General features: G+C 48.1%; 1 protein-coding gene across 2 annotated transcripts in view; it reads left to right on the top strand.

Annotated features, from left to right (window-relative positions):
- The window catches only part of PAX7 (paired box 7), a 146,886-nt gene that overhangs the window by 86,099 nt on the left and 39,800 nt on the right, over positions 1 to 20,987 (top strand). For both annotated transcript variants that reach the window (XM_050931340.1, XM_050931339.1), the window contains exons 6-7: positions 2,756 to 2,921; positions 4,611 to 4,810. In XM_050931340.1, the coding sequence (XP_050787297.1) occupies positions 2,756 to 2,921; positions 4,611 to 4,810 (366 nt within the window). The remainder of the gene's footprint in view (positions 1 to 2,755; positions 2,922 to 4,610; positions 4,811 to 20,987) is intronic.

Raw genomic sequence — 20,987 nt, 5'->3', positions numbered from 1 at the left:
ATAAATCATCTAAGCTCTCTGTGCCTCAGTTTACCTATGGATATAATAACAATATCGTAGTGGAGTTGTGAGTAATGCAGAAATTTGCCCAGGAATTAAACACAGAGTGCACAATTGACTGTGGAACTCATTGCCACAAGATATCACTCAGGCCAAGAGCTTAGCAGGATTCAGAAAAGAATTAGACATTTGTATGAATAAAAAGAATAACCTGATTTAGAATAGTAAATATTACAAAAGTCAAGATCTTTAGAAGAGCTATAAAATCTCAAGCTCCAGGGCATACGTCAACCTCTAAATATAGGAGGAAATTTGCACTGGGGGAAGACTATCCCATAACTACAATTGCAAGGATCCTTCCTCTGAAGCCAGTGCTGGCCGCTGTTGGAAACAGCATACTGCACTAGATGGACCCCTGGTCCTCTATTGCAATTCCTGTGTTGCTCAATCAATTAATTTCATCCATGTTTACACTCCATTTGTGTCCGCTTTGCTCTCAAGTGTCACTAGAATGAATACGCCCCTCAAATTAATGTCAAGCTTCCATGCTCCAACATCCACAGAAAGCAAATTTAAAATTCGCTTTCTGTGAGTGTCCTTGCCCGAAACCTGGCTGTAGGAGTTACACTCATCCAGTCAAGAAGCAGAAACAATACCATGTGACGTATGTGACCAATCATAATAAAGCAACGCAAGCCACGCAGTAAATGAGATGGGGGCGTGTGTGCAGGAAATTCATTGATTATTTTTAAATAACAAACAGGCCCAAAATATCATGAGTTCATATGAATGTCCCACAAACACAAACACACTTCTGAGTTCTTCTCCTTTGTCTTGCACTCAACATGATCAATGAAGACCATTGGCCTACCCCCATCCCTTTGCAGGGTCATAGATTTTAATCACAGAAGGTCCATTATGATCATCTAGACTGACTTTTGGCATAACATAGGCCAGAGCATCTCCACAGGGATTCCTGCAACAAACCCATATCCTTCCTCTTGCAGCCTGCAACTCTCCCCTGCCATCTGGCCTCAGTCCTGGTCCCAACATACGTGCGTCCATACACTTGCCTACCCTGAACCTCACTTGTTGCCGTAATCTCCCCAAGTCACTGCACCCCAGTGTGCAACCCAGTCACTAGCAGAAGGCATGCATGTAGAGACGTCTAGCAATGCATGAAACAGGACGAGAGTAAAGAAAACCTGTTCCCCACCTCCACACACACACACCCACACACCCCTGGGGAATTAAACGTACCCAATGTGACACAAAGTAGCCCATGAGGGACCGTACTCATTAGGGGCTTGATCCAAAGCATGTGGAACGATCTCTGTTGATTTCAAAGGTCTTTGACTCAGATCCTAAGTGAAAGGAGAATCAGATCCAGAGTCTTCACTACATGCACAAAAGAGAGGTTTGCTTTGGTTCACCAAAACAGAGGGTGCTCTTGGGAACTAAACCCCCCACCCTTGTCACCCCAGCTCCTAATCTGTCACTGAGCAGCCTGAAAGCCTGATGAAGGACTCCCTGCCTTCTCCCAACCCCGAACGCTGTTCACTCTTGATTTTTGCTCCATTTTTTCTTGTCCCTGTGAAATTTAATCATGTTTTCTAGCCCTTTAGGCCTCACAGAGTCCAGCAGCTGCATTCTCATCTGGTCTGAAAGCTTATCCGCATACTTCTCAACCCCAAACAGGGATCGGTCCTCAAAGCCTTGCTGATTAAACACAATAAACCAGACCCTAGAAAGGGGGCTCATGCCGCCCTTCACACTATCCAGGAGGGAGATGGCTTGGGATAAAACACATCAGGGCAGATTCATGCCTTTAGAAAAGCTCCCTTGAGTCTCATAGGTAAAACAGGGCAATGCAAGCCCATCTTTGCACATGCATAAATACTGGGCTTATTTTCACGAACAGTAATTTAGATGGGCTGCAGCACCTATTGCAGGGAGGCCTCTTGCTGGGCCACAGACAGGGCTGATTGGTTGCAGTACAGAGAAGCTAGGAGACCTCTGTATTCCTCCTGGTCTGATTCTGTCTTTTTCACTTGTCGAACACAATGCTCATCTATCTATTTACCCTCTCTACCAGTGCAGCCATTACGGTAACCTTATCCTACAGCCTGATTCACATAGTTGCCAGATAATGAGGCAGATTGACCAGATGACAGCCCTACCTCTACTTCCTAGGGGCCCTCTTGGAACACACAGGCTTAGTAATTATTCTTTTTCTCACGCTGATACTTATATGGCTCCCACTACCAGAGGGTCTGAGCACAAACCAGTGTTTAAGGTACTTACTCTCTGTGCACTGTTCTGACACAGGGCACTGCTATTATCCCCATTTTAGAGATGGGGAACTGAGATACAGGGTCACACAGGAAGCTTGTGGCAAAGCAGGAACTTAGGTCAGCCCAGTTCCAGGCTAGCGCATTAACCACCGAACCATTCTCCCTCTCTCTCACTCACCTTTTCTCTCTCTCACTATGATTCCTCTGGTGCCATGGTCGCTATTGACCAGGAAATTCATCTAGGATGGCCAGATGTCCTGATTTTATAGGGACGGTCCTGATATATGGGGATTTTTTATATATGGGCTCCTATTACCCCCCCCCCCCCACTCCCGTCTTGAATTTTCACATTTGCTATCTGGTCACCCTAAATGCGTCAGAGATCACGGTGAAACAGGACAGTTTCTGCAAAGGATGGAACTCAGAACGATTCACCCTCTCTTTCCTGTCCTCCATCGTAGGTGTGGTTCAGTAACCGAAGAGCCAGGTGGCGCAAGCAAGCAGGAGCCAATCAGCTGGCAGCTTTTAATCACCTGTTGCCAGGGGGCTTTCCGCCAACTGGAATGCCGACTCTACCACCCTACCAGCTGCCAGATTCCACCTACCCCACCACCACTATTTCCCAAGGTGAGCACCAACTACCAGAGCTGGTTATTTCTGGGTCTGTTTTCATCTATTATGCCACTCCACCAGCCAGATCATCCTACCATTCTGGATTCCATCACTACGTTCCTTTGAAGCAGCTGCTCTGTGCAGATTGGCCTCGACTGGGAGGGAGGCCAACGTTTGAATCAGGCTGATGGACGCTCAATAGTTTCCATTCTTGATACTAAGCACAGCCAGTCTGCTTAATGTCCATTGGTCCCTATTCCTGCATCAAGGTCTCCCTTGACGATGGCTGCTCCACTTACGTCACTGAGAGTGGAAACTAATGAATCCAAAGTGAATTCTATGTGGGACTGGTGACTATGGCTCAGCTGAGTGAAACACTGGCCTCCCAGCCAAGGGCAAACTGACATGTGCAGCTGCTTTGACCATGAAACCGAGCAGGTGGGAGAATGTGCCACATTTCCTCTGTATATTTCCCCTTTTTTAAAAAAAATCTCCAAACTACCATCTAAATTTGAAAAGCCGGGCCCAGCTCTGTCCAGTTCTGTAGCAGCAGCCACGGAAGGTCACACAAGAATAGTATCAGAGCTCGTTTAACAGAGCAACCAAAGCGTTTTGCACTGTGGTGAGTTGGACACCAGCAACCACACACACAAGGCTTTAGGCACTGGGCACTGGTAAGCGCCAACACCGAAGTCTGGATTCAAGCCCCTTTCACCAGCTCTTGGATTTGGCTCCGGAGCTGGTTTTCTGGCCAGGGAGGATGTTGGAGTTTTATTCAGAGGCCGTCCAAGTCAGTGGAAAGTCCCCTGTTGACTCCAATGGGCTTTGGATTGGGTCCTTACAAAGGATTTCACAATCTTAGGGACCTCAAACCAACATCTCTTCCTGCCTTGTGTTTTCTGCATATTTCTTTATAGACTGAACTGTCCATAACGTCCCTTTCTCCCTCACCTGCTCCTGCCCAGCAAACTGTGGGGAGCAGGGTGTCATTGGAGAAGGAAGATTTAGAAATATTGGGGGAAATTTGGGGAAATGCTACTGGAGCTTTTTCAAGTGACTCGATCTCCAGCCCTGGAGGAATAGAGAACCCTGAATGGAGAAAATCTGTAACCCTCTGGGCTAGACCTACCTGCAACAGGGAGGCTGGTATTGTAAAAAAAAAAGAGAGGTTTTGAGGAGCAAGGGGGCCTTGTGGAGAACAGAGCTCAGTTCCTGCTCTGCACAACTGCAGGGAGTGAGTGTTTGCTGGGTGCATTTCAAACTCCCACAAAATATTCCAAGGAGGTCAGAAAACTGCCACACAATTTCTTAGTTTGTGCTCACATGAGACCCAGGTCCGGGATAGCCAGGTTGGCTGCAGGTCAGGACTCAGCTGCACTAGCACACCTGGATGGGAAGCCAAGGACTGGATTAGCAGGGGTGCCGGTCAGGACTGAGGTGCATTGGCAGAGCTGATGAAGGAATGCTGGGTGCTGGCCAGAGTCAGTTTCTCATTGTTTGGAGAACATTACGTTCAATCACAATTTTGGGAAAAATAAAGAACAGCGGGAACTATACGGAAATGCCTCTCTGGTCTGTGCCAGCTCCATCCTCTCCCTGCTCTTATCCCCAGCAGCCCTTGGGCTCTTCCCCACTGCCTGATGATGCAGGCGTGGCCTCTGGTCATGTCTCATGAATGTTTTCCTATGAATGATTTCTTCACAGATGGGAGCAGCACCGTGCACAGACCCCAGCCCCTGCCACCATCCACCATGCACCAGGGAGGGCTGGCAGCTGCTGCCGCCGCTGATACCAGTTCTGCCTACGGGGCCCGACACAGCTTCTCCAGCTACTCAGACAGTTTCATGAACCCTGCAGCCCCCGCCAATCACATGAACCCTGTCAGCAATGGCCTCTCTCCACAGGTACACAGTGCTCTTCCATTCTTCTTCTCCAAGCCAGGGGCGTTCGGTGAGCCCAGACCCTATGGGAGAGGGCAGGCTCTATGCGATTGCTGTCCAACACTGTTACTGAACGAGGTGTTGCATGCTCTCAGGGAGCCCTGATCTATCTGTCTGTCTGTCCATCCATCCATCCTGAGCTTATTGCCACAGCCTCTGAGCATCTGCAACCTGTAACAAAGTTCAGATCCTGTGGTTGAGATGTCACACTCTGCTCCCAAGTATCTAGAGCCTGGCTTGAGTCATCAAGTTGAGGGTTGGCTGGAACAGCGTTAGGGGGGTTGTTCCAGCCCATTACAGAGGTGGGCCTGGCTCTGACGTTCCCATGCCCACCAGGGTCTGAACTTCCTCAAAATTCAGTGATATCTGGGCCTGGGATTTTGATTCCAGTTTCTGTCAGGAACTACTTGTGATGTACTCAATTTTCTTTACGACCCCATCGTACATAAGAAGAGCCACATGAAGTGTGAGAGAGAAAACACATATTCCCCATATATTCGTTCAAATAAGAAGAGAGCACATCTGTATTGAACTTACCGGGCCAAACTCATACCTGGTGCAACACCATTGATCTCAAACTCCCTCCCTGAGCTCCATATAGAATGTGGGACTCCTGACAACCAGTCCCCTGCTCCAACTACTAGATTAACCTGCCACTAGACTAAGTTCTGGGGGCTCAAAAATTCACAGGGCTAGATCCACAGTTGGTAAGCGCCATTGAAGTCAATGGAGTTATAAGGATTTACACATGCTGAGAATTTGGCCCAACAGTCTCTTACACTGGCTCACCTGGAATATTAACGCTAATTTTCTATCAGTCCAACGTACCCTCAGCCTTGTCAGACAGAGCATTTAATTCTCTTAGACTCATAGAATCATAGAACATCAGGGTTGGAAGGGACCTCAGGAGGTCATCTCTTCCAACGCCCTGCTCAAAGCAGGACCAATCCCCAGGTAAATCATCCCAGTCAGGGCTTTGTCAAGCCTGATCTTAAAAACCTCTAAGGAAGGAGATTCCTCCCCAGGTAACCCATTCCAGTGCTTCACCACCTTCCTAGTGAAAAAGTTTTTCCTAATATCCAATCTAAGCCTCCCCCACTGCAACTTGAGACCATTACTCCTTGTTCTGTCATCTGGTACCATTGAGAACGGTCTAGATCCATCCTGTTTGGAACCCCCTTTCAGGTAGTTGAAAGCAGCTATCAAATCCCCCCTCATTCTTCTCTTCTGCAGACTAAACAATCCCAGTTCCCTCAGCCTCTCCTCATAAGTCATGTGTTCCAGTTCTCTTCTCTGACATGCCATACCTTGGCTCCCATATGCATGTTTACATGTAGAGGTAATAAGACACTTATCATATGTTAATGGGTGACAATAATGACTTGTACTCACATAGTTTCCATTGTCCTGAAGCATACCAAAGTGTCTTGCATTCTTGCTCTTTCCTATCACTGAAATACAGCTATCTGGGAGGTGATATATGGCTGTTATTTAAGGACTTGTCTACACAATGGAGTAAGGTACGTTACAGGGGTGTGATTTCTATAGTACACTAATATGTTGCACATTAACTGGTCCATGTGGACCCTGCTGGTGTGCACGGAAAGCTTGTTAGTGTGCGTTAACATAGTACTGTATCATACAGTAAAAGAGTGCTCAGCAGCACTGTTTAAGATGTGAAGTGCAGGATCATTTGTTTAACTGAAACTACAGGGAGATTTTCAGTAGGTGTTTGAAATGAAAAGGTTGGAACTGTTTAGTTTCGAGAGGAGGCAAATAAGAAGATAGAATAGCAGTATATAAAATAGTTACTGGTCAAAACAATTCCTCTTTCAAGATTTTTGGAACTAAATGTTTAGAATTTTTTTTGTTTTAAATGTTTTGATATTTTGTTTTGAAGTGATCTTTCCTTTCAATTGTTTTGTATTATATTATATGTTGTAATATATTTTTAAGAAGTCAAAATCTAAATGAAATATGACAATTGATCCAAACCAATATTTTTTTCTGAATTTTCCGGCTTAGAGAATTTTGAAATGTTTGGGTTTGATTCTGATTCAAAGCAAAGCCACATTTTGAAATTTCAAGATTCTTCAGGAAATGAAATTTCTGTTCTCCACCCATCTCGAATAGTTAGCCTGTGGAACTCTTTGCCACAAGAGATCATTGATCTCCTTGGAGATGGGACAACTTACAAAAGCTGTCCCAGAGTCTGGACTGCTCAAGAGATGCACTAACAAAAAAGAGGAGTCTGGGTAGGGATCCCTTTATGACTTTGCATATAGAGAACAGATGACGGTATGATGTCATCTAATGTATCTAAATATATTTGCCTGATTTGGGAATAACCACATTACTGGAAAGTGAAGAAGCTTCGTGTGTGAGCTGCCCAGGTCATCTCAAATGCATTCCAATACAACATTTACACTGCACCACAGTATATTTTCTTTCTCCCCAATTTGTTATGGAAAAACTTCTTTTAGAAATGCTTTTTAAAGGATCACTGGTATTAATAGTACTTGGCTTTTATACAGCACTTTTCATGCATAGATCTCAGAGCACCATACAAAGGAGGTCAGTATTATTGTCACCTTTTTATATATGGGGAAACTGAGGCACGGAGCAGGGACATGACTTGAACAAGGTCAACCAGCAGGCTAGTCGTAGAGCCAGGAACAGAACCCAGCTCTCCTGAGTTTCTGTATGGTGCTCAGCCCATTGTCTCCCTGTCATTCTTCATAGCTTCCTGGCTCTAAGTCGTGCTGTACAGAGCTGACAGAGTGAAAAAGGTATAACTACTATATTTTAGAATCCTCTAAAAATTAGAGTGGGTCCAAAAATGTGGGGGAAGGGAGGGGGATATCATGGAAAACTTCAAACATTTCAAAGTGATTTTCATTGCACAGGTTTCAAAAAGGAATGATTTTTCATTGTTTTGAACTGTTTTTTGCAAAGATTTGGCATGAATATTTTTGATTTAGAAAGTTGTCTCTTCCTCCTCTTCTCTTCTCCCCATTCCCACCCCCCACCTTTTGCTGCCCTTGTTTTCCATTTTCCATTTTGCCACTGAAAAGGGTCATATGGAGTTTGGATTATGGGCATGTAAATTGCAGCTTGCACGTGTAGTTGCTGGAAGTAGGGGTACTGCTGGACCCCCTGGCTTGAAGTAGTTTCCATTATGGGCAGAGTTTACAGTTTGGTTCAATGGCTCTCAGCCCCCTCCCTCCCCCCACACACACACTGTACAAATTGTTCCAGTTCCCCTGCATGCACTAGCATTCTGCGCTGGAACTGTCCTATGGAGGCCCTGCAGGTGCAAATTATAAGGCAACCAGTGCGCACCAATGCAGTCCTTCCAAATGGCATAAAACTCCCGTTTCTAGGTGGTTATAACTCTCATGGTGGTACAGCACAATGGGTGCTGGCGTGTGGCATAGAAAGTCATGGGTCCTGTTCCAGTCAATACTGGTATGTGTAGGCTGTCAAAATGATAAGTTATGTAAGGTTAAACCTTCCGCTGGGGCAGGGCTGAATATTACCTCTGGTGCGATTTTTGTGGGGGAAATAAGGAAACATTTCTCTGACAGTTGGAATTTTTAAAAAACATCAGCTGAGTAAAGCTGGAGATACAAGTATATATTCTGAGATTAATGGGCAGAGCACAGGTTAGATGATCCCAGGCACAAGTTTATCAAGTGCTTTTGTAATTTATGACATGGACATACACGGGGGCAATATCCAGGTGATAAATCAAGGCCCTGGGTCTTACAGGCGGAAGGATACAAGAAAGAGTCTCAGTAACGGGAATAAAAAGTCTGCAAGGCATTCATCAAATGCCTTTCCCCTAACATATTTGGCACATGCAGAATACATGATGAGGTGGAGTAGGGTAAAGGTTTTATTGGTACTCATCTAGGGGTGACCTGCCTAACTGACTTGTGGGTAATGCAAGCAACCACAGCCCTACAGATAAACCTTTTATGCCGTTCTATATCTCTATCTATTCCCATACACCTCCTCTATCTCTCTCTCTCTGTCTCTCTATCTATTCCCATACACCCCTTCTATCCCTCTAGCTAGCTAGCTAGCTAGCTATTCCCATACACTCCCCCCTCTATCTATCTATCCCCATACAACCCCTCTATCTCTCTATCTGTCTCTCTATCTCTCTATCTATTCATTGTGGCATTTGGCCGCTGTCAGTAAGAGTAAATATCCAAATGAAAGGGGTTTTAGGAGACTGAAAAAAGTTAGAAACTCAAGATATGGTTGGTGATTTGTATGAGCTGCAAACAGACAGTTCTCTGGTTTCATCCCTCAACAGCAGCAGGGGGGAGCTTTTTTTGCAGTTTAGACAAGGAGGAACCGATGGCTGGGGGGGTGGGGACTGGACCCTAAGTTACAGCCAGAGCCCTCTGCATTTGCAGCTACAGGGATCACTATCCGATTACCCCTGGATTGGATATCCCAGCCAGAATCCACCAGACGTGGTTGGTGCTGGTAACTGAAATTCTATAGGCTGGGCACGGTTTTTCCATTCTCACAAGAGAGAAGGGGGATTAGATTTGGCCTCTGCAGGCTTGACACATATATCCCATGCCCCCGACAGAGGGAGCAGAAGCTGCTGAAAGTTTTGCCTAGAGCCTGTGGGAAATGGCAGTCCTTTGTGTTTGTTTTTTCTATACCCGGTGCATGTCAGTGCTAAGGAGGGAACGATAGCGCTGACCAGTGATGGGCTATGTAATCAGCCTCCAAGCGGCACTGCCAAAGCACCTCCATACTCAGTCACCGCATCCCCTGTTAGTCTGATCCTGCTCGCTCCCGCCGCGGGGCTCTGCAGTCCTGGCCTGCAACACACTGTGCTAGTCCAGTTCTGGCCCTAGGTCACTACACAGCTTCCCAGTCTTGTCCTGCAGCTTTCCCTGAGTCCCAGTCCTGGGACCTCCAGAGGGCAACCGCTCCACTGTTGCACCTCAGTCTTGACCCTTCATGTTCTGGTGCAAGGTCCTCGTCACAGCTGTGTCAAAGCACCTTTGTCTTGACCTGCAGCATCCTTTGCTATTTCTGTCCTGAGCTTTTCCTGGGCAGACACCAAATCTATAGGGGAGCCCTTTTTCTCCTCCCACCACTAGACAGAGGCTGGATTAAGACCGCCCCCCCAAAAAAACCCCTCATTTTACATATGACAATCCACATAAGAGAACTAATCACAATGAGATGAAGGATAGTCCGACATCAGTAAACCAGTACATAACTCAACCCAGCCCCCATTTGGTACCCCATCCCCATCCTTAATGATAGAGCTTATGGTAACTTGAGAACTCATCTGTGATGGTTTTATGCTGGGGCGGCCTTGATAAGCGAGAGGCAGCTAATGATCATGCTCTGAAAGCTGCCTGTTCAACAAACCTAACATCATAGGCCAGCCAGCTGCGACCAGATGAGTCATCATGCATGTGTCAGACTGGATTTAGTGACTACAACACTACTTAGGAGAAGCTCATAGCGACCCAGAATTTGGATCTTCAAGGGCTAGGTATCCATCAGTTTCTAAAGGTTGCACCTCGAACCACAGAAGTCAGAGAGTCTCTCGGGCTGAACTGGTGACTCGCAACATCCTTCCACCAGGCAGATTTTGAGCAGAGCTCAGCAAGGCAGAGAAGAGGAAGAGAGACAAACCCAGAGAGAGATTAAAAAATAAGATCAAGTGACAAGTTAATGCTCTAAAAGAAATGGGCTGCAGCCCCCAGCAGCTGGAGCTGGGATCTCCCCACTCCATGAAGCCTCAGAACTAGCACAGGTTGAAAAATGGTGGGTGAGAATTTCATTATTAAGTTTCAAAAGATTCCAAATCATTTTTATTCCACAGATTCCAGAAAGGAACAAGTTTGTGTTGGGTTGAAATTTCCTGCAATTTTAATATTAAAAATGATCATTTTTGAAAATTTTCCTTCTTTCTTTTCCCCCCTTTTTTCTTCTCCCCCTCCCCTTTCCGCTTTTCCTTTTTGCCACTGAAAAAGTGAGAGAAAGAAGGAAGAAAAGGGAAAACAATAAACCAAAATAAACAACAAAACAAAACCAGACCCAAACCAGAAATAAGGCGACATTTTTTCGCTTTCTGATTTCATCCGAAAAGGAAGATTTTTGAAAAAAAAATTATTTTGAAAAAAAGTCATTTTTTCAATGAAATCAAAATTCATTCCAAAAAATGTCAATAATCTACAATAATAACCGACCTAAACACCTTGACCTTCCTCATGCATCACACCACAACTATGTCAAGCTTCACACTGACAGCAAAGATAGAACTCAGATCCTTCTGCTCAGAAACCCAGACCCCTGCCACTTGAGAATCTCCATTTGTGGTCACCAATATAGGGCCTATGACACACAGCGCTGAGTCTATCCATTAAGGAGAAGCACTAGCTAGTTTATTGTAATTGGGGCCTGAGCAGTGCTTGGTTGACAGAGCTCCTAGAGAAGTGCATGGCACTGCAGGCACTGGCATAGGGAGCACAGAGGGATGGAGCATCGTGTTACTGTCTTCTTGACAAGACATAAAACTGAGTATCCAGCCGCTCATGACCATGGAAGAGTCCATGGTGCCTCCCATGAGAGTAAGCAGCTCTGGTTGTGTTGCTTGCTGTCTGAATTGAGGAATTACATTCTGTCTGCTTAAATGCCCCACTAGTTTTAATGAGATGTTTTTCTCCACTTCCTGGCTGGGTGTCCCTGCTACCCTGTCATGGCTGGGCTTCCACCCCAGATGTAGGTACCATTCAGTGATGGGTGAAGACATCGCTGTGTAGCACGTTGAGATCTTTTGGGATGGAAAAGGCTATTAAAATGTAAGGGATTCTGGATTTATTGAAAACGTTTCTGATCACTGTGTATCTATTTGCTATGTCTGCAATGAATGGGCAACAAGAATGCTCATCGAGATGGCTTGCTAGCTAATAGGGTGTCATGTCTGTAAGGATAGTGGGTCATTTGCCCTTCCCATCCATCTGTCTTTGATACAATGCAGCTGGTTCTAGATGGTTTAGGTAGAAAATGATCTGTCATTATATTGGTCTATATCAGGGACAGGGCTGGTGCAAGGAAATTTCGCGCCCTAGGCGATACTTCCATCTTGCGCCCCCCGAGTCCTGCAGCAGCTCCCCGCACCCCCTCCACCCTGAGGTGCCTCCGCCCCCACAGCAGCTCCCCACGCCCTGGCCCGGGGAGCTGTGCGGTACCTCTCCACCCCAGCTCACCTCTGCTCTGCGTCCTCCCCGAGCACACTGTCCCCGCTCTATTTCTCCTCCTAAGCTTGCGGCGCCAAACAGCTGATTGGTGCCGCAAGCCTGGGAGGCGTGACAAGTGAAGCAGCGATCGCTCGGTGGAACCCCCAGGCTGCCGGCGGCGCGCTGACCCAGGGGAACCTCTGGGCTGCCGGCAGCTTCTCAGATTCCCTCTTCCTCCCAGCGCAGAGACCGCTGAAATGACTTTAAAAAAATTGGGGGGGTGCCGCTTTTTGGCGCCCCCAAATCTTGTTGCCCTAGGCAACCGCCTAGTTCACCTAAATGGTAGCACCAGCCCTGATCAGGGGTTGGCAACCTTCCAGAAGTTGTGTGCCGAGTCTTCATTTATTCACTCTAATTTAAGGTTTTGCGTGCCAGTAATACATTTTGACATTTGTAGAAAGTCTCTATCTATAAGTCTATAATATATAACTAAACTATTGTTGTATGTAAAGTAAATAAGGTTTTTAAAAATGTTTAAGAAGCTTCTTTTAAAATTAAATTAAAATGCAGAGCCGCCCTGGACTGGTGGTCAGGACCCGGGCAGTGTGAGTGCCACTGAAAATCAGCTCACGTGCCTCCTTCAGCACGCTTGCTATAGGTTGCCTACCCCTGTGCTATATAAAGGGGCCAGGCTGGGGAAACGGGAGATGACCAGCATAGCTTGGTGTTTGTCTTAGCCAACATCTCTCGGTTATCTAGGGAAAAAGGCTACGTGACGTATTTTACATTCAGCTAAATTGACATGTTTAGTTGTTTCACAGAATCAACAGAAATATGAAAATACCATAATGTTTGTATTGTTTTACCTGCAAAACCCTTCTCCTCTACGTTTCCTTTACAAGGCACTTGATGTATCTAGCTCTTTGTACTGGTACTCACAACGGTAGTGTCAAAGCTGGGCGGTACTTTAGCGTGACTGCCTTTGAGCCTTTGGATGGCCAGACTCACATTTCCCTGATGTGGGGCAAGGGATAGCTCAGTGGTTTGAATATTGGCCTGCTTAAACTCAGGGTTGTGAGTTCAATCCTTGAGGGAGCCATTTAGGGATCTGGGCCAAAAATCTGTCTGGGGATTGGTCCTGCTTTGAACTGGGGGTTGGACTAGATACCTCCTGAGGTCCCTTCCAATCCTGATATTCTGTGATTCTTTCTGAGTCCTCTAAAGCGTTCTGCAGACCCACAAAGTCAACCTGAGAGAGCAAGACAATATCAGGATTAGCAGGAAGCTCAGACACCCTCTCGCTGTGTTTGTTGCTTTTGTTTTCTCGGGGCTATGGGTGGCTTTCACTCCACATGTCACATTCATCCCCAGTGCAGCTCCACCACTGAGTGATCATGTGGCTAAGCCATGAGACTGAATGTTGCGGGACTTGGGTTCCACCATGTCTGGCTTTGCCACCATTTCTTGGGAAAGTGACAGCACCGCTCTGTGCCTCAGTTTCCCCATTAGTAAAATGAGGATAACACCGCTGAGCAACATTTGAGGGTGTTTAATATCTCTGATGTGCTTTGCGATCTGTGTGTGGCCAGTGTAGTGGAAGTGCAGTGCTGCCTTAATGGTGTTTCCGGAGAGAGGTTTGCCGCCCGGATCTGAAAGTTGGCGTTTGTCAGTGATTTTGATGCTCATGCACCTTACCTTTCTGAGGGGTGAGCGGCAGAGCCTTGCAGGCAGACTCACCCTCATGAATGGGCTGCTTCTGCTCCTTATTTTACCCCCAAGTGTCTGGCTTTCCAGGCTCCGTTTGAGTGGATGGCCTTGGGTGATGCCTCAAGGTGACCTTTGCTGATCACGCCAGGCCATGCGGCTAATTCAGCCCGGCCATTTGTATTTCCTTCACATTGTGTTCCTGTTTGTAAAACTGTGTGAGAGTTCTCTCATGACAGCCCACAAACTCAGAGCTACACGGGAAGCTACGTAGCACAGGCTGTGAGGGAACCTCAGCAAGGCTGCCAACTTTCTGGGGGCGTCCTTTCCTAGCAGCACAGGATTCTGACGGGGGAGCTGCACAATGAGTTGAGGTCACGGTGCTGTCCTCATCTCCAAACCCACATCCCTCCTGGTCCCTTCCTGAATCTGTCTCCCGATGCAATGTGTCATATCATTATCTAGTGCAGGGGTGGGCAAATTGCGGCCCCCACTCCCCAGACATTTTAATCTGGTCCTCGAGCTCCCGCCAGGGAGCGGGTTCTGGGGCTTGCCACACTCCGCGGGGTGCCCAGAAGCAGCGGTATGTCCCCGCTCCGGCTTCTATGCATAGGGGCAGCCAGGGGGCTCTGCACCATGCCCCCATCCCAAGCACTGCCCCTGCAGCTCCCATTGGCCGCTCAGGCAGAGTGCAGAACCATCTGGCTGTGCCTCTGTGTAGGAGCTGGAGAAAGCATGTACCGCTGCTTCTGGGAACTGCTTGAAGTAAGCGTTGCCTGGAGCCTGCACCCTTGACCCTCTCCTGTGCCCCAACCTCCTGCCCCAGCCCTGATCCTCCTCCTGTCCTCCGAACCCCTCGGTCTTAGCCTGGAGCATCTTCCTGCACCCCCACCCCCTCATCACCAGCCCCACCCTAGAGCCAGTACCCCCAGCCAGACCCTCACCCTGCCCCTCACACCCTAACCCCCAATTTTGTGAGCATTCATGGCCCGCCATACAATTTCCGTACCCAGAAAGTTTCCCCACCCCTAATCTAGTGCTTCTGTCCTCCTGACCCACCCCTCTACTGGTTGCCTGCTTTGCCCCCTGCCTGTGGCCACCTCCCACTGTAGGCTGCCTCCATTTTTTGACCATCCCCTCCCCATTGCACCATCGTTTTAAAGAAATAGAACAATGGGTGGGACTGGAGAGAGACATCCTCAGGCCCCGCTCCACTGCCTGCTTCCTTGCACTGTCTGTAAAGGATGGAGTCAGCATTCTGTCCTGGAAGCGAGAAGAGGAGCAGAAGCTGGAAAGGAAGGACATTCTCTGCCATTCCCTGAGTTTTTCAGAGATGCTCCTGGTTTGCTAAGAGGAACCATCTCCTGCAGTCCCTGCAGCCAGCACAAGGAGTGAGTGGGTGGAGAGGGAGGGGGGCAGTAGAGAGATGACTGAGATCCTCCATCCTAGAGATTAACCCAGCTCTGCCCTCCATCATCGTTGAGGTCTGGACATCAGTTTTGCAGCATGAGCTCTGTCTACACTTCAGCTTCTCTCATCTAGGGCCCAGTCCTGCTCCCGCAGCAATCCACCATACAGTTTCTGTTGATTGCAGGGGTTCAGAACCTCGCTCGGTCATGGACCGGAGGCTTCCTGGCTGTAACTGTGCTGATGCTGGAGGAAGGATGGGTTTAGCCGACTAAGTCCTTTTCGGGAAGCCTGGCAATTGGGAGGGACACGGCGCCTGGTGGTGAGAGGGGTTAGTGCACAGAGAGACAGTGCTCGCTCGTTCAGTGACACGAAACCTTTGCTTCTGGTTCCTTTTCTTTCTTTCTTTTTTTTTTTTTTTTGTCGGAGACACTGCGCCTATAATAAGCATTTAAAATGAGTCTTGCTGGGCCGGGGGAGGGGAATAGAGGAGGGGGCAAGATTTGGAGGGGGGGTTAAATAGCAAAGAATTAGAAAAAGATCTGATGCAAATCACTAGTAGAGAGAAAATTATGTGCAATTACCAAGCGCTACTGGGCAGCCTGGCCCACCCCAACCAACAAGATCTCATTAACAAGCAGAAAATAAGATTGAAATGGTGCGTAAAAGAGCTGAAAAATGAATTTGAATGCTGCATTTGTCCACAATTACCCCCTCGTTCACACATATTTTATTGCCATTTTTTTATTATTCTTAATCTTTCCATCCCTCAAAGCAGATTGGGAACATCCTGGCATTACGGTTGCTGAGGGAGGACGCATTAAGGATTCCCTGAAAGGAGACCCTTCTCTCGCTCCAATGTTAAAGGGTTGGGTTTGGAAGGATAAGGATTCATTTCTCCGGCTTATCTTAGTGTAGAAACACGTTCTTTTAATAGTCTTTAACTCTGACGCTCTTCGGTGCCATCCCACACGGGCTTTTATTTCCCACTTTTCTCCTGGTTTCCTCTCCGTCCCTTTTCTGCCTTTCCTTTTCCTTTCCCTTTCTTTTAACCCTGTTTCCCCTTCTTCCCTCCCACCCTGCTTTCTCCTCTCTCCCATTCCCATTCTATCTATCCATTTACCTCTCTCCTTTTCTCTCCTCTTCCCCCTTGGATGTGTGCTGCACACGCAGCCACCTCCCCTCCCTCCTGTCCGTTATCCACCTTTGAATTCACTCTGTAGCCCCCCTACCCTGCTGTTATGCCCGGTATTTATCTCCTGTGTCTCTGGGGGAACATTAGTCTCCTGGACTAACTGAGGATTCTCTGATGCACAGGCCATCACACGCCTGGCCCTAGTCACCAGACCCCTTGGAAAGCTGCTACCACTCCTATGTTTTTTTGATCTGGGAGGTTGGGCTGCTTTTTTCCCCAGAGACGAGAGCATATGCAAAACCCATCGAGATGCGGCATTTTGTGGAGTGGGTGCATGTGATCAAATCAATGTCTTTTAGGAAAGTGGGGGGGGGGGAATTGAAACCCTCTTTTTCCCCCTCGGAGAGGCTGGCTTTATTCATCCCTTTGGCGTTCTCAATTGCTCAGTATCAAATACAGCTCTGTCTCTGTAAACTTTTAACCTAAGTGGTCCTGCAAAGCTTTTCCCCTCCACCCTCTCCGCTAAAGTTTTTACCAAACAAAGCCATCTGCTCTTGTCAGTTAGATGCCTCACCTACGGGCTGCGAGGAAAAGGGAGAACAGAGTATTTTTCTCATGTGAAAATAGACAAGTATTTATTTGACTGCTTTCTAATTACTTTGTTTATAGGGGCGAAAGGAGTGAGGGGGATTCAGACGTGGGGGGTCCGAGGCACCGTTGCAACCCTTACATATTTCCTTTCAATGTTTCCCATATGATCAAACCATAAATATTTCCCACAGGCCCAGTCAATGTTATTACCTCGCTATATATTACCCAGGTGACCCATACAAACAGCAGCCCCGATTCTGGAAAAGCTTCCACACAAGAGCAAAGTCGCACCATGTGAGTAAAAGCATCTGTGGAGTCTGGCCCCGCGTCTCATATCACACCCAAGAATTATTAGGTGTGAAACTACAGCCAAGATTTCAAAACTGGCCTACAGGATTTAGGGGCCCAATTCTCATAGGAAGCACCTTGAAATGGAGGACCCAAATGCCCTAGGCAGCTTTGAGCATCTCACTCTAAAATATTACTTTAAATACATTCAGAATAGTGTGATTTGTATTCTAGGCCTTATATAGATCTATCCTATATAGGTACAGACATATATATGTCCTGATCCTCATTTATGTTACACTGGCAGAGTAAAGATGCATTAGTGCCTTGTGTGAATGAGCAGCAGATGTACACACACGCCCGTGTGCCCGTAGAGTGAGAGAGAGAGAGTTTTGAAGGAATATTAAGACATACAAGCATTATGAACACAGAGAAAATAGGACCTGAGCCCAAGCCATGGAATGCAATGGGAGCTTTGAGTAACAAGAAAAGGGGGAAAGAGGCGAAGAGAAAGGGAGAGGAAATAAAGGAAGGGGACAGGGAATGAAAGAGGGCAGAAGGGATGAAGGGGAGAAGAGAAAAAGGTCCCACGTGCAATCCTCATATGACCCATGATTACTCCTCGTTCTATAGACAGTCGTTCCTGTAGAGCATCTGAATCAGATTCCTCGAGGAATCCCAAGCCCGTTTCTTAATATCCAAAGGTCTGACGCACTCAGAGCTATGAATTACTCAGCACATTTAAACCATACTTCCTGTGCCTTGTATTGTAGCAGATCTTGGTTTATGATGCGAAGCCAGGCCAACGTAGCACAGATCACGTCTGGACAGCTAGAACTGCATTTATATGGTCGGGAGTAGCTGAATCTAAGCACGATCTGCGTGTTTTTTCCCCCCGTAGGTTGGCTTGTTTGAAGTCTGTCTCCTCTGGGTTGTAGAGAGAGAAGATGGGTGAGGGAAATATCTTTTATTGGACCAACTTCTGTTGGTGAGAGAGACCAGCTTTCGAGCTCTTCGCCAGGTCCTCTGGGTTTTGTCTCTTCTCTGCACGGGGGCGGTTAAGAGTGATTGAGCCCCTGACTTGGCTGGTAGACATGGGCTTGGAGAATTCAAATGCCGGATTTGCCCTTCTTTATGATTATTAAGGGAACTTGAGACAAGGCAGGCAGGGCAGATAGAGGGAAAGAAAATGAGAGATTAGCAATTAATACCGACTCCAGACGGGTGACAGGCATTGCCAAGCGACCTTTGGAATTCAGAGGCGAACGTTTTACCACAGGGCTTCAATAGCCCAGGGACTCGGGAACTGGTGCTGAGCTGTGAAAAGGATCAGAAAGGCCACAGTGCGGAGGAAGGAGGACGCCTAGATGGAGACACTTGAACAGAAAGAATGCAAGAAGATAAATAATTTGACTCTAAAGGCTGTAGTGCGTGTGTGAGTTCATGTATGTGTGTGTGCGTTCCTGAGTGCACACATGTGTATAGCAGCATGCATGGGGGGAGGGGACACAGGCACATGTACATGCGTGTTCCAGTTTCAATAGTCCTTGAGAAAAAAGAGAGAATCATGCTGGCAGCTTGCTTCCAGTGGACTCCATTTTAAGCGCAGCTCTGCTCCTTGTCTTTGCATGAGCAGGGCCTGATGCTCAGGGGTTACACGCAGATGGGTGTGCATGGCGCATTCATTTCCTTGGGTGCTGCAGTTACTCAGCACCCCTTCAGATCAGGCCCTACATGCTATGGTGCAGCTTTCTTGCGTTGGCCAGGGGCCAGGCAGAGAGCCAGTCCTACTGGGCAGCAGAGGTGGGCACAGCCCAGACTGTACGTTGCAAGAGTCAGTAGCTTTCCCTCCCACCCAAGTCCCTCCCACCTCGTAAAGCATCAGCTGTGCCCCTTCACCGTCCCCGTGCCAGCGGTAAGCCGCGCTGTGCAATGAGTCCGGAGCCTCGCTTTCTCCGGAGCCGTGATGTGTCGCCGAGGCCCAGCATTGATGGAGTTAATAAAGGTGCTTGGTGAGGGGTGGTAATGGAAGGGGGTCGGAAGAAGCATTTTCCTTTGCTGCGGTGCCAGCCCTCCTCACTGCATCAGCCAGAACCTTGCAACTGGCCATCATAGGGAAGCATATTTGTCATTGATGTTGAGCGCCTCCTTCTGCGACAATGGTTTAGCGAGTCGCACAGGTAGGGTGGATGGGGTGGGTGTGCCGTGGGGGGGAGGTTGCTTGTGACATCAGCCTTTGGAGTGTTGCAGAGGGTCATGAGTGTTGCCTGCATCCCCTGGGGGGTATAAAAGGGCAGGGTTGCGTTAGGGGAGGGGCTGTGGGTGAGCAATTTAGAGGAAGTCTGTGTTGTGTCAGCTTTGTGTTGCGCCCTCCCCTCTGTAACATACACACGACAGGATCTATGCAAGGTAGCGCTGCAGTGCTCAGCCCTTGCCCACTATGGGGCCAGTTTGCCCAGCCTTTCTGGCCCTATATTGAAGAGCTGTGGGGTGGGCTGTGCAGGACCTCACCACCTGGCATAGACATTGGCAGAGATGGCCCTAAGGGAAGCAGTGTGCATGCAGCTGGGCCTCCTCCTGAAAGATGCTTTCTCCCCCGCCCCCCCCCCCCCCCATCAGACAGGCATGCAAGAGATCAATTTACAGCAGGGGCTGAAGAGCCGAATTCTAGCAGGGCTTGGGGTGGGCAACTAGTAAGGTGATCAAAGGTGTGGATGGTCTTAGCTCCCGTGATAAGCTGGAGTCAGTCCTTAAGCCTATCCAGTTGGGAGACGAGGGGGATCTTATTGCAGGGAATGAGCACCTGAAAGGAGATCATAAGCCACACAGCAAAGGGGTGGTGGAGGAAGGATCTAATCTTGCTCAGCCGCAATAGGAAAATCCACAGGATACTCCTGGGAATTTGCAAGGAAATATACAAGGTCTACACAAGGGGTTTGTGGCTGGCAGGGAATGGCCATCACCAGAGTTTGCCCCAGAGCCATGGCAAGCCCACCAAGCCAGTGGACAGCTCAACGCCCAAAGGGACTAGATGTTTTGCAGTAAAGACTCTGGTCCCCATTCGGCTCTGGGAGGCATTCCCCCTCCGAGACATAGTGGCAGCGAGTGAGGATGGCTGGCTCCCCTTCCTCGCACGCACGGAGTAGGGCTCACCTGCTGGGATGATGGAAGGGGCCTCTCCCAGAGTCCGTTTCAATGACACGGGGTGAACCTGGGCAGAGCTGTGTCCGTGACCCTCATCCCTGCTCCCCCTGCACCTGGTGTTTCTAGGACCCACCCTGGGATAATGCCTGGGGAGCGCTGTGAAAGCTGGTACGATGCAGCAATGGAAGCAAAGCGCAGAATGGTTCAGGTCTTGTCTGGTCGAGTCTCACCTCCAGATTCCCAAGCGAGGTTCAGGAACATGCCTTTCTTGCTATCACTATTATTTTGTCTTTTTTGTGTTACCGTAGCGCCTAGGCACGGACCACGGCCCCATTGTGCTAGGTGCTGCACACACACAGCTAAAGGATGCTCCTCATGGACCATACGCCCCCATCCAGGCAGGGTTCCAGCCCCTTGGTGCAGCTCAGAGCAGGGAAAAGGGCATGAGGGGAGAAAACCCAACCCCACATCTCCCAAAGGTCAGTCTGCCTGAGAGCGGACAGCTCCCCCTCCACACCGGCTGGAAATCCACCCCCACAAAGGTGCCAGACTCTCTGTTTGGCCACTCTGCCAACTGCCCGGCTTGACGCAGTTCTCTTAAAACAGCCCCTCCCGCCTCTTTAACCCTCCAGTGGCTTTATATAGA

This window comes from Gopherus flavomarginatus, chromosome 21 (assembly GCF_025201925.1).
Source record: "Gopherus flavomarginatus isolate rGopFla2 chromosome 21, rGopFla2.mat.asm, whole genome shotgun sequence".
Lineage (NCBI taxonomy): Eukaryota > Metazoa > Chordata > Testudines > Testudinidae > Gopherus > Gopherus flavomarginatus.
The sequence above is the reverse complement of the archived record's forward strand: the minus strand, read 5'-3'. Positions and strand labels throughout refer to the sequence as shown.